The following is a 21395-nucleotide window of genomic DNA, read 5'->3' on the forward strand; positions in this document are numbered from 1 at the left end:
TTATTTATACTTCTTTAATGTCTTTTAATCATCTGTTCAGAGTCTTTTCTGAGCAAAAGTAGAAGACAAGTAGGTTGTTGTTTACTTTCCTCACCAGACATGACAATTCATTAGTAATTCTGTAGTTTCCTTAAGGTAAATATTTTAAGAATTTTATCTAAGAAAAGCTGGCAGAAGAGTCATGGAAGCCCTTAGAAGACTGCTGTCTTGTTCTTTTATATCTTTCCTCATGGGACAATATTTTCTTTTAATTTTTTTTAACAAATAATTAGATTTTAGAAAAACGTTCTGTTCTTTCAATGCAATTAAGACCTGGGATTTGGGTGCAGAAAAAGATCAAGGTTCAACTCAGCTGAACCTGGGTGTTACTAGCACCCATACTACATGTCTGGGAGTAGAGGCTACAAGTCTCCATTTAATTACCTAGTCTCTTTCAATATCATTTTATTCACTTAAAATGTCACCCCCGTTACCTGTTATATACTCTTCTGTATTCTAGTGCAGAACAGCTACAAGGTAGTATGACTTGCATAGCTTTATACAAGAGTAAACAAAGAGGCAGTTACATTGCGGTGCAATTGTTGGGGGCTTATGAGCAGTTACCACAGCACAGCTGATGCATGCAACTTCTTTAAGCTTTGATATTATGATGGTGTGTTTGAGTTTCAGAAACTCAGTATTGTTAGCATTTATCATTTACAAATAAAAAAGTTTTTCCTTTACAGATCCCAAAATTCTGTAGGGTTTAGAATTTATTTTTCCCTAAGGCAAAATTTACTCAGTTTACATTCTTAATAACCTATGCTTGATTTAAGTAGATTTTGCACTACATAAGCACATAACTATACATTGCAAAAAGTCTTTGTTAGATCACTCATTGATTTTACAGGTAAAAAGACATGAAAATGGTACCAGGTTTTCAAATAAATCTATATTCGCTTTCAAATTATAGCTGCCTTTTTTTTTATCAAAGTGATTTAAGGATCAAAGATAAGAGACAATTCCACTAATCTCTTGCAACAAATTGAAAATTAAAATGCTTTCCTGTAATGGCAGTGTAGCACACCTATAGTTTTTGTCTATTCAAGTCTTTAATTAAATGTAAATGTCAGCAACTGTGATGTGTGAATATGATTGCTTTCACAAATAATTAATTTCTGCCTAACATAATCAAGATTCTGTATTCCTCTAAAATAATATTATCAATTTTTATCTTCTAATATGACAATGTTTTAAATATTCCTCTGACAGGCATTGTTTGAGTATATTTTTCACCACGAAAATGACGTTAAAAATGTGAGTAATATGTTTCATTTTCAGTTTTTATGAAGTATCATTCAGTTATTTCTGTTGGTATTCTGCTAAACTAAGGATCCAAGTAGTACATCACATCTGAGTACAGAAGTGAAGCATTAGAAGTTGTTTAAGAGAGAGAAATCCTTTCTTACAGGGCTGATAATCAGGGATGATAACTTGCAAATACCAACGTACAGATTGCTCTCTTTTTGGAGAAGCAAAACATTCTAACACTTAAAACTAGTTCCCTCATCTATCAACATGATAAGATCCCTGTATTTAATGATTTCGTAATGAGAGTAAGCAATGAGTTACAGAAGACTGTCCGTTAACAGAAAAAGGTGAAAATATCTGACAAAATAGTTATTGATTGAATTGAACATCATTTGACATTTTAAATTACTGAGATGATTGTTTATGCATTTGGGTTAATAGAAAGGAAGGGTATTTGGTGAAACTGCAGAAAAATAAAATATCAATAGGACTTTGGTCACTTTTTCTGGAAATCTGATTCCATAGTGCTGAGGTGTTTTGTGGCCTCAAGAGAAAGATTATATTGTTGATATCACTGTCTATAACTTTTATTCTCCAAAAGTTTTCTTAATTATACAGTTCCCCCTTACCCTATCCAAAGTTTTTCTTCTGTGATTCTTCATATGTTACTGCACTGAATGGCTAAGATCAGCTTTGGGTACATATTGTTTAAACATGCAGAAATAGATAAAGGTTGCAGAACTTTTTTGGCAGTTCACCCAGGGAAATAATTAATTTTTTCAATGAATAAAGTGTCAAAATATTTCATTACTATGTTAGATATATGTACTCAGTTGAAACAGAATCAAAATTTCTGCTTGAAGTTTCTTTGAAAGAACTGTTTTCGTAAATAACGCGTAGCTGACTAAACAGTTACTGAATTTTCTGCAATACTGATGACTGCTGTGTGATTAGATCTGAAGTTAAACTCTCCAGTTAATCAATAACACAAAAAAAAAATTTTGTTGCTGTTGACATAGATCAGAACCATTTCCAAATTTACTGCTATGTGAAGCTTTTTAATCTAGTATCAGATGATTATAGTTGTACACTGTGAATTTATTGCATAGCATTCTTTTAAGAGGATTGAATTGCAAGGCACTGTTAATCCAAAATATGGTTGAAACAGTAGTGCAAGTGTCAGAAATGTCAGAGAGAAGTAGCAATTAACATTTACATGTTCTGATACCGAATATGAAGAAAGTGCCTGGGCTTTATGCTACTAATAATTAAAATTTATATTGCTTGTTCCTGAGAACTGGGTTCACTAAGAATGAAAGTCACTTGATAAGATGCCACATGTGCCTGTGACCTACACTTTAAGGACATGTAGGATCTCTAGGCTAAACAGATAATTTCATATAATGCAAGGAATTTTCCAGGCTCTTCAGAAAAAAAATTGTAAGATGTTTTACACTGTACTGCATGTATTTTGAAATCCTTGCTGAGCATCCAAAATCACTGTCTTGCAGGAAAAGTTTTGCCTATGTTTTTTTAGGCACTCTAGACATTTGAATAAATATCCATAAGCAAAGAAGTGTCAGCTTAGTCACCACTGTTTATTGTGTAATGAGAGGGAGATCAACATATTTGGTTAATGATAGCATCTTACAGGAAGAAAAATTGTGTCACACTTCACAATACAAGGTGCCTTTATAATGTAATGTGTATATCTGAAGAGAGGTTTATTTAACTGTTCAGTCTGCTTTCTGTCATTTGCTTTCATTCCTCTTTTCTTCTGCACTTTCTACACCATTTTCAATATAATCCTGTTCTTCAAACCATCCTCCCTTCCTTTTGAACCTCATCTGCATTAATTTTTCTTGAACAAAAAAAAGAAATACTTTAACTTCTGCTGCATCACTGTTTATTCACCTGTTCTACCAATGGCATTTCACTGATTCATTGTCTTGATTCTTCCTGACAAGAATTTGGTCACTTAGGATTCAGCAGAGAAACAGCACATATGTTAACTATTTAAAAATTGATCTGCATCTTGCTTGATCATCCGTTAGAACATTCACTGACATCTCTTGCATCTTTGTATTACCTGCTACTGTGTGATGTTGCACATTCTTAAAATAAAAAACAAAACAAAACACTTTTCTGCATGAGATGAGATGAAAGAGCATGAAAGGCTTGGAAGCCTGGGAAATTGGCTTAAGTTTGTGACTGTATAGGCTGAAAAGCCTCTATTTGTGGACTTTCTGCATGGGTAGAGTTGGAAGACCAGTTCCTGCAGTTTTGCAAATAAAACACAAAAGTAGCAGTGACAATGTCCTTCCTTTGTCACTGTGATCTAGAACAGTCTGTACTGTTCTCAGCTGCATTATTATTTAAGAAGCAAAGGCAGTTTTATTATTTATCTTCTGTTTAGTATTCAGCCAGTATATAGAAAGAAAAAAAAAGCTTCAGTAATTTCAGTTGAGAAATACCATTAATCAGTGTGCATTTGACTGGACAAATAATGCTAGGAACTGGGTTCAAATTAAAAGTAAATATATCTGTAATCTATCAGTTATCAGAAACATGGGGATGCAAGAAGAAGAGGGAAGCACTGAGCTTTTTCAGCACTTGAAAATGTATTCAAAAGTCTTTAATCTTATTGACAAAAAATTAAACACTTACTATTACCCTATCCATTATTGTTCTTGATTTGTTTTCTTTTGAACACATATACTTAATAACTGACTCTGTACCCCTTGAGCTATTTCTAAAAGCCATTTTATGAGCTAAATGCTGTAAGAGCAGGGCAGTTTAAAAGACTTGTCCAGAAATAGTTTTTTCATCAGTAGACGATGACATCCTACTCTGCCATTATTCACAGGTGGATAATGATGACAAGACACTTTGTCCTGAGGAAAAAAAAAAAATGAGTGCACAATATATACTTGGGGCCAGAAATCATGACTTCTGATACTTAGTTCTTCCTAATACTCTGAAGTTATACTCTCTGATAGAAATCTATTTATAATGGAATTATGTTAGATTTACAAACTGTAGAAATCCAAAGACATTCACCAAATGAAATTATGTTAAATTGACTATGGCTAATGTCATTTACTCAGCTATCTTATAGGCTATTCTGTGTTGATCTGTCTATAAATAAGACTTTAATCAATAATTGCTACTTGAAGAATTACTGCCATTCAACAGCACGTGAAGGAAGCAGCAGACACTTGCTATCGTTTCCTCTATCCAATTTCTTGGTGCATACAATACTATGTATGAAATTACTAAGTTTCAAACAAATGTACATTTACCAACTTAATTTTGTAATACAATAGTAAATTAGCAGAACCCTACAAACTGTTTTATACTGTGTTACAACTGGTAGACAATTTGGAAGTCTTAGTTATAATACAGTTTAGCTACAGAAAGTAATGCTAAAAAAATGAATCTCAGAATCATGGTAAATACAGTTACAATTAAAGAATCTACATTCTTCATTTAGAACCAGCTCTGATTCATTCTTTAAGAAAAACTTTTTTTCTTTTTTTTTTTAACCAGAAAACCCACTAAGTGTTAGGGGGTTTTATTATTTTTATTTGCACAAATATAAGAACTGAGAGTAAAATAAATTTGTTCTGGAAGGCTTCCCAGGGCTGAGACTGTTACTGAAATGAACTCCTACATACATGGGTAACTATGCTAAGTGCTCTATAGAGCAAAATTTCAGCTAACCAGCATTTCCAGATGATGACTTATACCTTAAAGTTTATTAAAACTTTTGGGACAATCAGTGTGGGTTTTTTTCTAATATGTACATTAGAAGCAAAAATCCTTAAAAGGACATACCAGGATCTGCCAATCCACAATCCATGCTATTTTTCCTTTCTAGCTATTAATACAACAGCACCAACATTCAGCAATGCACAGGAGTGCAGGACAGGCATAACACAGGCTATTATAGATTGGTTTTAAATTAACATGCTGTGCAGATTGAACATTGATTTGTACTAAACTGTGCAATTAAAAAAAAAAGTTTGCAGCAAACTGAAATTGAAATATGCTAGCAGGTGGTATTGATATGGCAAGGTGCAGGCTTTGACTTTTAAAAGTTTATTTTAACCCATTTACTAACATTTCAAAGGCCGCATTGTCAACAGATTTTGTAATACCAGTAGAAAGTCTGACTACTAACATACAAAAAGCTGACATTGATATGCACAAAGCCTTTTCAGGCAAACACTGTTTAGAAATATTGGTAACATTTGTAGCATTTTTAGATTAAAGTTTTTGTAATTGCTTGTGAAGTATGAGAAACAGGATTTTCCTATTCCTTTCCTACTTCCTTGATAGGAAGGTATAAAAACAGGACTTAATTTCAGAAACTAACTTCAAAATGAAGTCATGCTTTGTTTCTTGATGTTAGTAATAAGATCCCAGTAAGAGTTCAGGATCTGCACCAACAGATAAACTGCTGATGTTAGTTCTACTAAGCCTGAAGCAGTCTTAGTTCCCACTTTCCAATAGCAGCTAGAATTGTTAGCCTTGCATAAAATAGTTATCAGAAATAATTAGGGTGCCAGAAAGAAAGCTGAATGTGTAGCTACAGAAGGGATTGTTTTTTGAAATTCAGTCCTTCTCCTTGAATATTTGTCATCAGAGCACTCTAAGGAAAGCTTTTCAAAGCACGTTATTTGCAGTATGCTCCTTACTCATTTTAAGTGGCCCCTCACACTGCATTAGAAGCAGGTGTGGTATTTGACACATTTGTTTATACATTTGTAAATGCAGCAAAAGTAACTGATGTTTTAACATCAACTACTTTCCCAGATTTTCCCAGTACTGGGACAAAATTGCTTATATACCTTTAGACGAAAGAAAGTATTTGTCTGGAAGGGAAACTGGTAATTTCTGTCTTGAAGCAAGCATCTTCCCCATTATAGCTGTAGGTCCAGAGGCCCTGTTGTGCAATTTGCAAAGCCATTAAGATTATCAACCAAGATAAGAGCTGCCATCCGAGGTCTTCAAGGATTCCATGTAACTGGAAGAAATAGTGACTTCAGAGTTGTAAGCTTTCCTCAATTTTCCCTCTCCTGTCACAGAGGCGGGGAATGACAACTGTCCCTTTCTCTTTGAGGTCAGCATCAATGCAACCAACTCCTTAGCCTGAATTGCTACAGAAAACAAATTACTCTTTCTCACACAGCCAAAAGAGAGCAACTTTGACAAGTTCTCATTAGGTCCACTGACTTTGCTGTGCTATGTCAAATCTACACCTGTTGATTACTTGCAGCCTCATTTTGCTAGCAGGAAGAACAGGAATCAAACCCAGAGGTAGATGTCACTAAATTAGGCTCATTCTAGTATTTCAAGTATTCAGATTTATTTTTTTCCTGCAGATTATTGGTTCCTCTGCTACTGAGTGTCTGGTGCACAGAACTTTTCCATATGTTCTTAATAGCTACTTTCTGATTTCTGTGGTTTGCAAAAAAACCCCAAAGGGTCAGTTCTTTGTTATAAAAATACTGTGTTAAAGCTTTCTAGACTATTTCTGATGATATCCCTGAAATATAAGTAACAAACATATCATGTCTTTGATATGTTCTGGGACAAAGTGGAATTTGAAAAAAAAGGAGCCCTAACAATTGCTTCTTTGGTAGGTTTTGGTGCAGAACACATATCCATTTGTTTTAACAGAAATGATGAAATAATAGCTAAAACATGAAAAGCCATACATTCTGTCTGTGGTGGCTGATGGTAGCACATTGATTAGCATACCACTTTTCCAATATACCAGATAAAAGATTTAGACTTCCACCCTGTTCAATAGCTATTTCTTAGAATATTTATCTATTTTTCCTATCTGTAGTAAAATAATTATTTACATCATAGACTTTTTAAAGAAAGAAGTATTTCTTACTGTATACATCTGAGAGTTCGCAGAAGTGGAGGCAGCCTGTTATTAGCAATGAGATTACAATTTCTGCAGTATTTCAAACTGACTGAACTGATTTCTTTATTTTAGTATCTTTTTACTTGTTTTTAAAAACTTTTAGTGAACAAGGATGGGAAGCTTGAAAAAAGTGTGTCAGCTTACACAAGTATTCTAAATATTTTGAAGCAGCACTTCAGGAGTCTGATCAAATTATTTTATATTTTCTCTTTGAATTACTAGAAGTTATTTGGATTACTTGTTGTTATAGGGACAAATTATCCTTTCAGCTACTTTATGCACTAAGCTATAAAAATAGTAAACATAAAGCAGTGCCCCCACCTGAAGTTTACCAGGACCAGGTTCAAAATTTTCTCTTTACAAAAATCTTTACACTGTTCACTTTGTGTTCTTTTTCTTTGTGTAAACATTGAAGGCATTAATGTTAAGATGATGGATTTGTTTTCAAAGGCTCTAGATTTGGCAGCCCTTGCCACTGAGCATGCACAATTCAAGGACTGGTGGTGGAAAGTCCAAATTGGGAAGTGCTACTATAGGTAAGCCATTGTTCATTTCTTCTGTGATCAGTGAGTATGAGTGCAGGACCTGAACTGCTGGGTGTATTGCACAATGCTGAACACTGAGAAATAGTTCAGTAAGTATTTAGTTGGAGAGTTAAAACTCCTTTAATATACAAGGAGATTCAAGTGCTTGAGGTAAAGACATCAACATTGAGTACCTTTAAGTGACTGAATTATTGCATCTTCACCTTTGTAATGTTTCAAAGTCATTGAAAAGTCAGTAAATAAATGCAAAGAACCATTGTTAAAACAGACCACACAAAATCAATATTACAATATTAGCTTGAGAAATTTAACTGTCAGTGAGGGCTTCAGATTGATGAAATAATAAAAAATGAAATATTCATGTTAGACAGTTTCTGCCAGAGGTACATTGCCCAAGAAGTGTCAGTTCCAAAGATGCCAAGGCCTGAGGCCTGGCACTCTGTACCTGAGCATCTCATACAAATAACTTAGGGGTACCCCGACACTGTGCGGCGATATGCCTCTCGTGGCAGTAGTGGGGAGGAGAGCTTCTTGCAGGCAGTTTAGAGTGGTTGCTGAGGATCTAGCTATGATTGTAACAACTAGTTCTATCGAATCAGGTAAAACTCCTCCTGATACAACCCTGCTTCCCGTAATCAAACAAGTACTGAGGCAGCTCCCCCTTTCATTCTTTACAATGTGTTTGTCCCATGAATGTAAAACATATGAATACTGTACTGGTTGTTAAAAAACTGAAGCCTCATCTGTAGTCTTCACAATTCTATAAGCAATTCTTGTATGAACAGGCTGGTAGTATGAAGCAGTTAGCCCTTTAAAATGCCATGTTGGTAGTATGAAGCAGTTAGCCCTTTAAAATGCCATGTTGTATCTTGACTTGAAACTATTTCTTCTTTTTAGATGCTCAAACTAATGAAATTCTTCACTACCCTTAAGCTTTATTTGATATTCTTTAGAAGAGTAGACGGATTATTTTATTTTGATCTGTGGTGGGTTGACCCTGGCATCCCCTGGCTGGATGCCAAATGCCCACCAAAGCTGCTCTATCACTCCCTTCCTCAGCGGGACAGGGAAGAGAAGACAGAACAAAAGGCTCATGAGTCGAGATAAGGACAGGGAGATCACTCAGCAGTTACTGTCATGGGCAAAACAGACTTGACGTGGAAAAATTAGTTTAATTTATGACCAATCAAACCAAAGTAAGATAATGAGAAATAAAACCAATTCTTAAAACATCTTCCCCCCACTTCTCCCTTCTTCCTGTGCTCCTGATTTCTCTATCTCCTTCCCCCCAGCAGCGCAGGGGGATGGGGAGTGGTGTTTACAGTCAGTTTGTCACCCATTGTTTTTGCTGCTCCTTCCTCCTCAGAGGGAGGACTCCTCACACTCTTGCCCTGCTCCAGCGTGGGGTCCCTACCACAAGAGACAGTCCTCCATGAACTTCTTCAACATGAGTCCTTCCACGGGCTGCAGTTCTTCATGAAATGCTCCAGTGTGGGTCCTTCCACAGGCTGCAGTCCTTCAGAAACAGACGACTCCAACGTGGGTCCCCCATGGGGTCACAAGTCCTGCCAGAAAACCTGCTCCAGCGTGGGCTTCCCACGGGGTCACAACCTCCTTCGGGCATCCCCTTGCTCCAATGTGGGGTCCTCCCTGGGCTGCAGGTGGAGATCTGCTCCACCGTGGACCTCCATGGGCTGCGGGGGCACAGCCTGCCTCACCATGGGCTTCACCATGGGCTGCAGGGGAATCCCTGCTCTGTCACCTGGAGCACCTCCTCCCCCTCCTTCTTCACTGACCTCGGTGTCTGCAGTTGTTTCTCTCCCATATTCTCACTCTTCTCTTTGACTGCAGTTGTACAAGTGTGGCTTTTTTTTTTTTTCCCCCTTCTTAGATATGTTATCCCAGAGGCACTACCACTGTTGCTGATGGTCTCGGCCTTGACCAGCGGTGGGTCCATCTTGGAGCTGGCTGGGGTCAGCTCTATCAGACACAGGGGAAGCTTCTAGCAGCTTTTCACAGAAGCCACCCCTGTAGCCTCCCCCCGCTACGAAAACCTTACTGTGCAAACCCAATACATGAGCTTATAGGTAAATTAATCTCTTTCAGGATTTTTATAAACAGTGTTACAGAGGTTAAAGCATCCAAGCAGGCACATGAACTTCCAGGATCCAATATTACCTTATGTCTGTATTGGCTGTGTTTTGTTGTTTTGCTGGGCTTGTTCTGGCTGTGTTTTGTGTTTCTTCACCAAGTATATGTGCTCTTTGGCTGAAGGAAAGAAAAGGCGATTTGCATATGAGAAAGTGTACCTTTTTGCTGTTGTTAAAATGATACAATCCTCTTAATTTTGTAGTCTATATAGCATTTATAGATTACTGCAAAATACTGCAAAACAAATGCTTTTGAGATGAAACAGACTTCTGTGAGGTTCATGTGCCATATACTGCCCTCTCCCAAGTGATCTGCTTGGATGGTCTTAAGCTGTGATGCCATTTACAGTACAGCATGTTTTCAACACACAGTGAAAGACTTTTAATATCAGCAACAGAAGTTTCACCCTTTCCCATATGAGGCCAGGAGAAAGTGTTTTATAGATGACTAAGATGATCCCTAAACTTTGCCATGAATGAGGAAATTCTGCTCCAAAACCATATGGGTAGAGGCTGAGGCATGACTTTAATTGCTTATTTTCTACTGTCCATTCTGTACAAAGAGCAGGAAGGAGTCCTATGAAAATGAGTACATCATTATTCAATTAGCACCAGAAGGCTGCATGCACAAAAGGGGTCCAAATTTAATGAATTTGCCTTTTTCCTGGTTTTGAATGGCTGTCTTTGTAACCTTAGTATATTTAACATCATGGGTTTTGTTAACACACAAATATATGACCTTAAAGTATGCTTTTTAGCTGTTCATGTTTGGTTTAGTGTGCACTGCTTCATTTTTTAATGTTTTTTTTTTAAAAAAACAACAAACCAACAAACAAATACCTTCTTTATCTATCTATTGTCTCTTTAGGTTAGGATTATACCGTGAAGCCGAAAAACAATTTAAGTCAGCTCTCAAGCAACAGGACATGGTTGATACAGTCTTGTATTTGGCGAAAGTAAGTCATAGATTTGCTTGTTTAAGAATGAAGTGAAATTCCAGACTATTCCTGAGAAGTCCATACACCAGAATAACTGAGTATTGAATTTGATACACCATTAATTTTAATAGTGTGTGATCTCCATATAGACCTGAGGCAATACGTGCTAACAGTTGAAATTTAGGTCTATAGTTTACAAAAGATTTTGGAGCTTCCAGATTTCACACACACAAAAAAACCCTAAAATTCCTATGTTACTGTATTCTTTGCTCTAAACTCCAGTGAGGATTATATAGCTAAAGAATTATTGGAGTTTTAGTATGAAGAACAATGTAGCTATATATTATCTCCTAGGAAACTAATGCAGTAAGTCAGTAAGTGAAGAGTGAAGCTCAAAATCCTAGTTTCACAAGCAAAATCAAAACAAAGTGAGCTTAAAGGAAGCAATCGGAGACCTTGAAACAGAGACTGTTCCATCAAAATAAAGGCATTAAAAGCTTTAAAAAAACAAGTGGCACAGCTAAGCCTCAGAATTACTTGTTTACCAGGGTACACATCAGATTCTAAACATTTTCCAAGACATTCAAGAAAAGGTGCCCTGTGAGAAACGAGAAACTAGAACTGCATTTTTCTTCCTCTTGTCCTAGAAGGAGATTAAATCAGTTGCTTTTTATCAGCTCCCTTTAAGCCAGCTGTCACGGGCCTGACCAAAAATCATCACTACTAGTGGATAATTCAGATATTCGTATTATGATACTTGCTTTATCTTTACATTTCTTGATCAATTTACGTTTTGTATTTAAGTGATCATCATTGCTATCTGGAGACTTGTCTTCAACACAGCAGTTGGAGTTAGTTTACTCAATTGAACTTTGTAATTTTAGATTTCTGTCACCAGCAGGAGTCATTCTGCAAAACACATGAGCTACAGAGTGATTAAATTGGCAGAGTAATTGAATTAACAAACAGTGATTTGTTAGGGAGATACGCATCCCCCCCACATCATTACTAGCTCAAGTAGGAGCTGCATTTGAACTTCCACCTCCCACTCCATAGACCAGCTTGCTCAAGTATAAGGCATCGCACAACATGATTTAGTGACTGTGGGTGGACAGGCAGTAGAGTAGGGCACTGAGATATGGCTCAGTCTGACAGTACTGAAAAGATAAGACTTGAGTTAAGCAGCCATTAAAAAAATAATAGGATTGCATCAAGTTCTGTGCAAATAGACCAATACTACAGTACCAATTAGTTTTCTGTTTATATTTATTACTACAACAGCTATCTGGGTTTTTAAAAATATTTTCCAGAAAGCTGATTCTCCCTTGAAATGTAATTTATGAAAAGATAAAAGACCAAAACAAAACTAAAAAACTAAAGAGTCTTTAAAGAAGTCAAGGCTGAGAAGTTACAAAGTATTTCATGACCCAGAAGAGCTGGAAATGGGGTATTTTTACCAGAGATAAGAGAGATTCCAAAAAGAAAATGGAACCGTTCTTCATTTAGCATCTAAAACTTAATGATTACAGCTGTAGTACTCTTAAAGAGCGGGTCTCCCCAAAGCAGCTGTGAGTAGGTGGAAGTTGTCCCACCTGTCTTTTAATTTCTTTTGCCACTCATCTTGACAGCAGCTTTACAGTCTGCAGAGATGTTTGTCGGTGTGATATGCCACTGGATATGGGAATTACGTAGTAGACTACTGTGGCTGTGTTGCCTTAGTGTAATAGTTGCACAGAGGATCTGTAGCAAGTGCATCTTTGGAGTGAACCTCCAGGTGAAGCAATAGAGCAGACTTGAGTCATAATGCTCAGAAAACATACTTCATAAACAAAAATATAAAAAAGGAGCAGATCTAGTGGAGTTTCCTGTCCTCCATTTTTTACACTTTTGGCCCTAAGAATATGAAGATAGCTGTGCTTCATAGCTAGATCAGGTCAAAAAACAAGCAAGCAAGCAAAGCAAAAAACCAGCTAATTAAAATTTTCTCTCTGTTCAAACAAAGAAAATATGAAATTATTTGTAGGCATGGCAGTGTACACTGGCTTACTACACATACTTAGGATAAATTGTACAAGTCACTCACATAGGTGATACTTAGGAGTAAAACAACCAGCCAAGGTTCTTCTTAATTGAGGAGTTATACCCAACTGTCGTGTATTCTCTTTCATCTGTGTACTTTCCACTGAAACTCGTTACAGAGTGGTTTACTTGTAGAAAACTGTTGCTAGAAGAAAACAAGGAGCATGAAAGTCACAACAGAGACAATTATTTAAAGTTTAAAATTTAATGCAGACATAAAAATGATCAGAAACTGCTGCATGATTTACAAATTAAAAACTATAGCAAATGACTTGAAGTCTGTTTTAGATACAGGAACATTTCCAGATAGAGTGCTTTAGGAATAAATTGTTGATTTAAAGCATATTCATTGGTGGTGTCATCAGTGCAGTCTTAGTCTACCAAGTACCACGCTCCCCAAAAACCCAAACCCCTTGCTCTTTTATTGCTTTTCACAAAGAGGAGTTAGCTTTCTAGATTAATACAGGAAATAAGTGACATTAGCAAAAGGACTGGGAAAAAAAAAAGTCTGTATTTTTTTTCTTTTTGCCAGTGATCAACTTGAAATGGTAGTCCCTGCACTAGGAAGACACTCATAGTCGACAGCTCTTTGACAATTAAGAATGTCACTTGAATGGTCATAGGAAAGAACTCTTTGCAGATGTCTACAGCAGTATATATCTATATGGATGCAAACAAAGAACTTATGACTTTAATTAGTATTTTGATTGTTGGCACTCAAAAGTCCATGAAGCTCAGGGGCAGAAGCAGAAAATGTGTTTGGAGGTTTCTCGGGTGTTCAGTTAACATTGATATTTTTCTTACATTGCATCACAAAATATTTGTGTCAGGATAGCAGTCACACATTCTTTCCCTTTTTAAGTCATATCAAGTATTAGTACTATTTAATGTAATGTTTCTCCTTCAGGAGCACTTAAAGCACTTTTCCACTCGGTGGGAGACAGATTAATCACTCTAGCCGTCTAGTTTCCCACAGTAGGTGTGCAGGGTTTGTTCCTTTACTGTAGCTGTATTTACCATACCCCACAACAGGAGGGCTTTACAGTTAGACAGCTGCAGAGGTGGTGTCTATCAGTCTATGTTGATGTCCCCTATCCAGTTCTCACACAATGTTATCCACATCACAATCCACATTGTAATCAACACAGAAGCCAAAATCACGGAGACCAAACTGCCTCCTTTCTGCTGGGGGATTTTATTGTTTGTAACAGGGGAGGTTGGCAGAGCAGTAAGGAAATTTGAAAGTGTCACTGCTCTGTGCATTGCAGTCTTATTTAATTAAGTAAAATATTTTGGTATTCCAGCACTATCAACCTGAAGATCCAGTTTTTCAAGCCTAAACATAAGTTTTTTAAAATACATTAAACAGGAAAATATTCAAGGTGATACCTTCACCTCAGTGTCAAAGTATATTATTTTGATATGCTAATACGTAACAAGATACTTCTTTGGTTTATTAGTAATGTCCAGATAAATTAATAATGTCAAGATGATATGCATGCAAATTTAATTATCTTAATTAGCCTATTTTATTAGCTATTTATTCAGTATTCCCTCCATTATTTTCCCAGTGTTATTCACCATCTCACTTAATGGTTTACTGCATAAAGGGAAGTGTCATCCCTTTTATTTTTCTCCCTTGTTAAACAGCAGTACAAGTATAGAAGTCAGACATTTGACATTTATATACATTTTTTATTTCCTTAGGTGTATTTGCGTTTGGATCAGCCTGTAACAGCTTTGAACCTTTTCAAGCAAGGGTTAGATCAATTTCCTGGAGAAGTGACTCTTATTTGTGGAATTGCCAGAATCTACGAGGTATGCACCCACTATGCAATCCTTATTGTGGCCAAGGTTAGCTGCCTGGGCAAGAAAAAAGAGCCAATAGTTGAATAGAACTATAAGGTCATAAAAAATTAATTATGCTGATTTTCAGTATCACTAATGCAAAACAGGTAACATTACACAAAGATACCAAAGTAATGTCAGGGGAAGACTTGCAGGCTTATTTGTTTAAATGGTTAATCACACTAGTGACATCCTGTTTACCCTTGACACACAGAAACAAGTCCGTGTTAAGTCAAGTGGTCCAGATGTTGTCCATCTACCTAGGTCTAGTTTATATGTGTTTCATCATACTAAAACTGCTCGTCACCAACAGCCTGCTAGCAGGATTAAATGGCAGAATAGTCTGCTCAGCTGTGTTGTCTTTATTAGCACTACGTGTTACTGTTAGTTTCTTAAGCCAATGAGAACAGTTGAAGTGTGTTTCTTAGTTTAGGAAGTAGATGTTATTTTAAGTAGGATTAGTTGTAAAGTAGTTTTGTTTTAGCTTGGTAACCATGTATCTTGTATTTTAAAGGTGTGTATGTTCATGTCAAACAGTGGACTTAATACTGTTTTTCACTGAAAGTTGTAATGATGCTGTTCCAGAACAAATGTTTTAAACAGAGTCATGAATTTTTTTTTTTTGGTCTACATTTATACTTGGCATTCTTTCCTGTTCTCATCATTCTCATCTAACCCCTAAGCATTAATCCATTTTCATATTAAATCCTTTTTGTCCTTCAGCAGGGAAGAAAACAGCTGCATAATTTTTGGAGGCTTTTCTTTCTGAATTATTAAACAGTTTTTAATATGAGTATTCTTTTTCAGAACCATACATAACATTGCATAACCCTTTAAGGAATTATTAAAGAGCATCATATAGTTGACAGGATCCAGTTTTGCACTGACACCTGAGTGCAGGATTATAGCTTCATTAGCAAAGATTTGTACTGCAGCACAGGGCTGTTCTCATTACACAGACTCACAAGTGGAATGTATGCATCAGGCATCTTAATCAGAACTTTTCTTCTCTGTCACTACCTTTTGACAATAGGAAGAGTTGTAGACCTTTTTTGGTTTTAGAAAACCCATTATTTTACAAAGACTGCTATAGTACTGTTTCCTTTAATCACAGGGAATACAGTTTTTCATAGCTAAATATGCTCCTGAGGTTCAATAAAAGCTTATGTGGTCATGTTGAGAGTACAGTGTATGTCCAGCACACAGGCAGAAATTATTCCTCTCTAAACACAGAAGTGTGTTTTGGTCTTTTAATTTACTTTCTTCAGATGTGGGGTAGCATCCTCTGGTGATTTGCACTCCTCAGAAACAGTGTGATGTTGTTTACAGCAATGAGTTCACGCTAATTCATCTTCCAAGTAGCATACATCCAAGCATATATTTTTATACAACATAGTTCTCTTAACTGGCATATCCTAGCTAGTGCAGGTTTTGGTAATAAATCCCTGATTCCTGTTTTTGAAGGCACATAATAATTCTTCATATGCAATTATATTCTCATTTGTGTTCAGAGTAATTAATGCGTTGACTTACAAAGCACTGAAAATAATTGAGACATTGACTGGGGAAATAAGTCTACTGTATGTTACCATACTGGGAAACCAACTGCACAGCACTGTGTATCACAAGGCATTGTGCAAAAAGTAGCAAGTGCCTATTGCATACGCTAAGCTTCTGACCAATCTCTTTTTCTAATAAATAAAAAACAAATAAATCTCTTTTTGTAGCTATGGCATAGAGTTAATGACAGGTACAGCTAGCACTGATAAATTAATATGCAGTCTTTACGTGGATGTGTGTGTTGCTTGTGAAGATGCCAATTGGTGATGTTGCATTGTACGATCAGAGAACTGTAAGAGCATACATAATTAATCTCAGTTAAGTGCTGTAAAGGGCATAGTTAAAGCACTCAGTAGATTGACATTTTAATAAGTTTTACGATAAAAATTGCTGATAAATGTAGAATTAATCTCAATTTTTTCCACTTGTACAGGAAATGAACAATATCTCCTCAGCTGCAGAGTACTATAAAGATGTCTTAAAACAAGACAATACTCATGTGGAAGCCATCGCATGCATTGGCAGTAACCATTTTTATTCGGACCAGCCCGAGATAGCTCTGCGGTTTTATAGGTATCTACACTTGTGGGGAGGAAGGGGGAACTGAACATGCGGGAGGCTAATATAAAGGGTTGATTTTTTGTAATGCTGATAGCAGAAAGAACATTAGGAGATTGACATGGGAGGATGGCTGAGCATTTGGACAAATATCACCATAAAATGAGTATGCCAACTTATGTATCTTCTCGGCCAGTGACAGTTACATCTCTCTCTTAAAAACTTGTCATTATTACATGTGGAATATGTAGAAGTATCAACAAAGATTATCAAAACAGTTAGTATTTGATTAATAACCAAGAAGTGATCTTTCACAGCATGAGGCAGTTTGAGAACACTGGACCTTACTCTCAACTTCAGTTGCATTTGGAAGGCACATGGACTTTCTATTTACCCCTTTGAAAATGAATAGTCTTTGAAAAATTCCACCTGAAATCATGAGCAGTTGTTACCACAAAATCCCTTACTTGAATACAGGCTGGGATTCCCTCATACTGAAAGCAATAAAAAGATAGTGTTAAATGGTGCTGCTTGCTTTTTATTTCACTACAGTGAGAGTGCAAAGGAGCCTGACTCAGGTTCTTAAGTCTAAGAGCAGAGTAAGTCACTGTAAGCACTACCATCTCATTTGGTTGGACCTGACCTCTTTCATGCTTTAGATTCAGAAACTCACAGTCATGCTGCAGACAGCAGCCCTCTTTTTCCCTGGCCTTCTTAGCATATCTGTTTTTCCTATAAATATTAATAAAGGGATTTTTTATAAAACATCTCCATTCTAAAAGATGCATTAACATCAATTTGAATAAAAATCTGAGTTGTGCTTCAATTGTAAAATTAATGTAGATTCACATACTAGATGTACTATTACTGATTAGAGCAGTGCTGAAGGACAGGAATCAAGCAAAAAATTGAAGTCTGAAGAGTTATGAAAAGTAGCTGCAACAAATTAACAGTTTGATTGAGGTTGAGGAATTGAAAAGAGGAAATGGAGAAAGTCTGCATACAGCTCTGTCTTACAGTAAAGTCAGATCATGTGGCACAGTCAGAAGTTACATAATTTACATGAAGACTGTTTTGCACAGCTTTGATTCTACTAATCAAAAATGCTTTGCAGTGCCCTTCATGAAACTTTTACCAAGTGTAAGACTAACACTTGGTTATTATACCCTCTGAGAACATGGAGAAAGGAGGAGCAAACTTTGTCATTTAGAATAGAACTCCTATTTGAAATTAATAAAAAAATTTTTCTTTCAATCTAGACGGCTCCTGCAGATGGGTGTTTATAACTGCCAACTTTTTAACAATCTGGGCCTCTGTTGCTTCTATGCCCAGCAATATGATATGACACTATCTTCATTTGAACGTGCACTGTTTTTGGCTGAAAATGAGGAGGAGACAGCAGATGTGTGGTACAACTTGGGACACGTGGCTGTGGTATGAAAAATATTAACAACCTTTCTGAATAAATATAATTTTACAACAACTGGAAAAAAGAATAACTAGGAAGGAGTCATTGCCCTATTTTGAAATATGAAACCTGATAGCACACAGGATAAAGTGCAGTACAGATTAAAGGTTTATTTGCACTTCAGTAGAGAGGAAGATGCAAAAGAAAAAAGTTCTGTACATCTTCACGGAATGTGGCTTACTCATGCTAAAAGATCCTCCCTCCCCACCATCTTTAACCTTCCCTTCTTTCTAAAAAAATTGCAACACATACCAGCCCTTGAAGGACTTTGCTACAATAACAAGCTAATCTGAAAAAAAAGAATTGAATTCAAAATATTTTTCTCTGAGCTGTTATAGGCCGATTCTGTTGCCATAAAAATATGTATTCAGCAGCATGTAGCAGACACTAAAGCACTATGTATGTCATAGTTGAGAAGACATGTTCCTCTGTCTTACAGGCTGCTATAGAAATATTGTGTAACTGTGTGATAATTTGTTAAATTTCTAAACTAATTTGCATTCATTCCCCATTTTTGCAGATGTTCTTCCAAAAGTTGTGTGAGATTTCTGTTTAGCTGCCTGCCAGAGTAAGGTTACTGAATAAAGTTTTTGGCAACTTTCTAATATGAGTTGTCTTCAAATGCTGATTATGATTTAACTTAAATCAGAGAGAAACTCAGTTGATCATCTTGATTGTATTGCAACTAGGATAAACACATTAATTTATACTGCCTAAAACACTGAAATTTGAACTGATGTGCCTATATTTTTCTGCATTCATCTCTTCTAATGTTTAACCTGATGCTACATCAGTGTTGATCATAACACTAGAGCATTAAAGAGCAATCAGCTGCTCCATACAAAGAAATTAATCTCTCTTAATTTTTTATCTTCTAAAACCTAGGTTTATATGTGATTTTTTTTTTTTAAACTGTATAGAGACAGAGAGGCAAGATGACTTCCCCTCTGGAGACATCTCTGTTTTTCTTATCCTACTATGGACGGTAGCAGATAGTGTAGTCTTTAGATGACACTTTAGTCATCTAAAAGTTAAATTAGATGAAGTGATTATCACTTGGAGCATGCAAGTTTGTGCTGGAGAGAAACGAATCTGTCTGGAGGAAGGATAAGAAGCAAATGAGAGGGTCTGGGAAGAAAGCACATATGGTTGTGATAAGCATGTTTTTATTGTGCTTTGTATTCCATGGTAGTACATATGGGTGAAAAGATACTCTAGACAACAAAACAGATGTATGTTGTTTCCAATCTTTTCACAAATTAAAATACAATCTTACTTTTAGGGGATAGGAGACGTGAATCTCGCTTACCAGTGTTTCAAGCTAACGTTAGTCAACAATAATGACTATGCGGAAGCCTACAACAACTTGGCTGTACTGGAAATGCGTAAAGGTCACATTGAACAGGTTGGTGTTGCATCTCAGCCTAAGCAGAATGCTTCCTTTGACCCTTTTGTACTTAAGAAACATGTCCTTTCTCTGAGGTGGAGGCATCATAGGAACGTTTAGCTTACTATTGCAGGCAGAAAACATGGATAACTTTCATGCATGTTTTCGTGTAACCTCCACGTTGTTATGCCATCTCCCATTAAACTGCCCATTCTTAGGTATATCCAAATGGTCCATCCAAGACAGACGAGGTTTACAGTGGCTTTGCAGTTGTGGAGATCTTTTGTCTAAATTGATACCCAAAACAAAACCCATCACTCTGTAATCATCACTTAAATTACAACTTTGACTATATATTCAGTTTATAAATGTAGATAATATACTTTTGTTGGGTGGCAGAAAGCAGCAATCAGATCAGCTCTTAAAAGATTTTTTTCAACAAAGATACTGCTTTGGAGTTTTGTCCCAAAGTAGCAGGTTCTTGATAAATACTTTTGCGTCAGTAAGCTTGGTGGTTTGTCTTACTTAATGTGAGTATACTAAGTTGAATTGCAGTTAGATGTATAATTGACATGCACAGTAGATTAAATGCATTCATTTTTTACACGCATGCAGGGAAAATTAAATTGCATTTGTTGGACAGTTTGAAGTACTGTGAGCTTGTTTTAATCCTTATAGGAGCAAGCCGATTTTGATGGATTCATATATACATCAGAGAGCTACAATATGATTTAAAGACTTGTAAATACCTTTTTTAAGAGCAGATTCTCAAAGTGAACTTTATTCAGATAACCTAGCAATTACCATGGAAACAGTGACATGAACCCAGCACTGGATGGTTTCAGTGACAAACTTTGGATTTAGTTTCAGTTTCATAATCAGTAAATTTGCAGACATTTAACTCCCAGGTGGAAATTACGTCCAGTTGGGGAGGTTGTGATTGCTGCTAATTAGCGCTGCAGAGCCTTTCCATTATAATCAGTTGTTTCCTGTCTATTTAGTTTTTAGCTTAAAATTTTCTATTTTCATCTTGTATCACATGTATAATTAAAAATCAAGATCATCAGGGCAATAAAATTATGCACAGAAGAATAAAGTGAAGATGTTTTGTTTATCTTGGATTTTATTTTATTTCACTTCACAATTTTCTTTCAGAAGTACTGTTGCATGTACTCAGAATTGTCAGATTTAGGTAGTTTAGTAAGTTCTTAACTCTGCCTTCCCAAATAGTTTAGAGATACTTTTGTTTTTAAAAGATCAGGTTTTTTTCCCCGAAGGTCTCCATTTTTTAGTAAAAGCTTAAGTTGACCTTAATTTTGTATTGGATTTACAGCATGAAAATGCACACTCTGATACTTAATTTTTCATTAGTTTTTAATGATACTATCTTGCTAGTCAGAAAAAAAAAGAGTTAATTTTATTAAAATTTTTGAGTGAGAAAAGTTTCATTTTTATGATAAAATTTAGGTTTTCAGGGATGCTTAAGACAGTGCTGTCAGAGACAACAGATAAATACAGTGGGGTAGGACTTTAAATACTTTTTTTAAAATTAATAAATTCTCTTCAGTGTTTAGAACTGAATTGCTTAATCAAATAAGTACCAACATGTTTTTTCTGACTCAACCACGAGT

The 21395-nt window shown here is 36.1% G+C and overlaps 1 protein-coding gene across 1 annotated transcript in view; it reads left to right on the top strand.

Moving 5' to 3' along the window:
* TTC8 (tetratricopeptide repeat domain 8) overlaps positions 1-21395 on the top strand; it is a 46308-nt gene that overhangs the window by 22262 nt on the left and 2651 nt on the right. The window contains exons 7-13 of the mRNA XM_074868563.1: positions 1252-1296; positions 7682-7767; positions 10795-10882; positions 14651-14761; positions 16785-16924; positions 18169-18343; positions 19660-19782. Coding sequence (XP_074724664.1) covers positions 1252-1296; positions 7682-7767; positions 10795-10882; positions 14651-14761; positions 16785-16924; positions 18169-18343; positions 19660-19782 — 768 coding nt within the window. The remainder of the gene's footprint in view (positions 1-1251; positions 1297-7681; positions 7768-10794; positions 10883-14650; positions 14762-16784; positions 16925-18168; positions 18344-19659; positions 19783-21395) is intronic.

This window comes from Strix uralensis, chromosome 4 (genome assembly GCF_047716275.1).
Source record: "Strix uralensis isolate ZFMK-TIS-50842 chromosome 4, bStrUra1, whole genome shotgun sequence".
NCBI lineage: Eukaryota > Metazoa > Chordata > Aves > Strigiformes > Strigidae > Strix > Strix uralensis.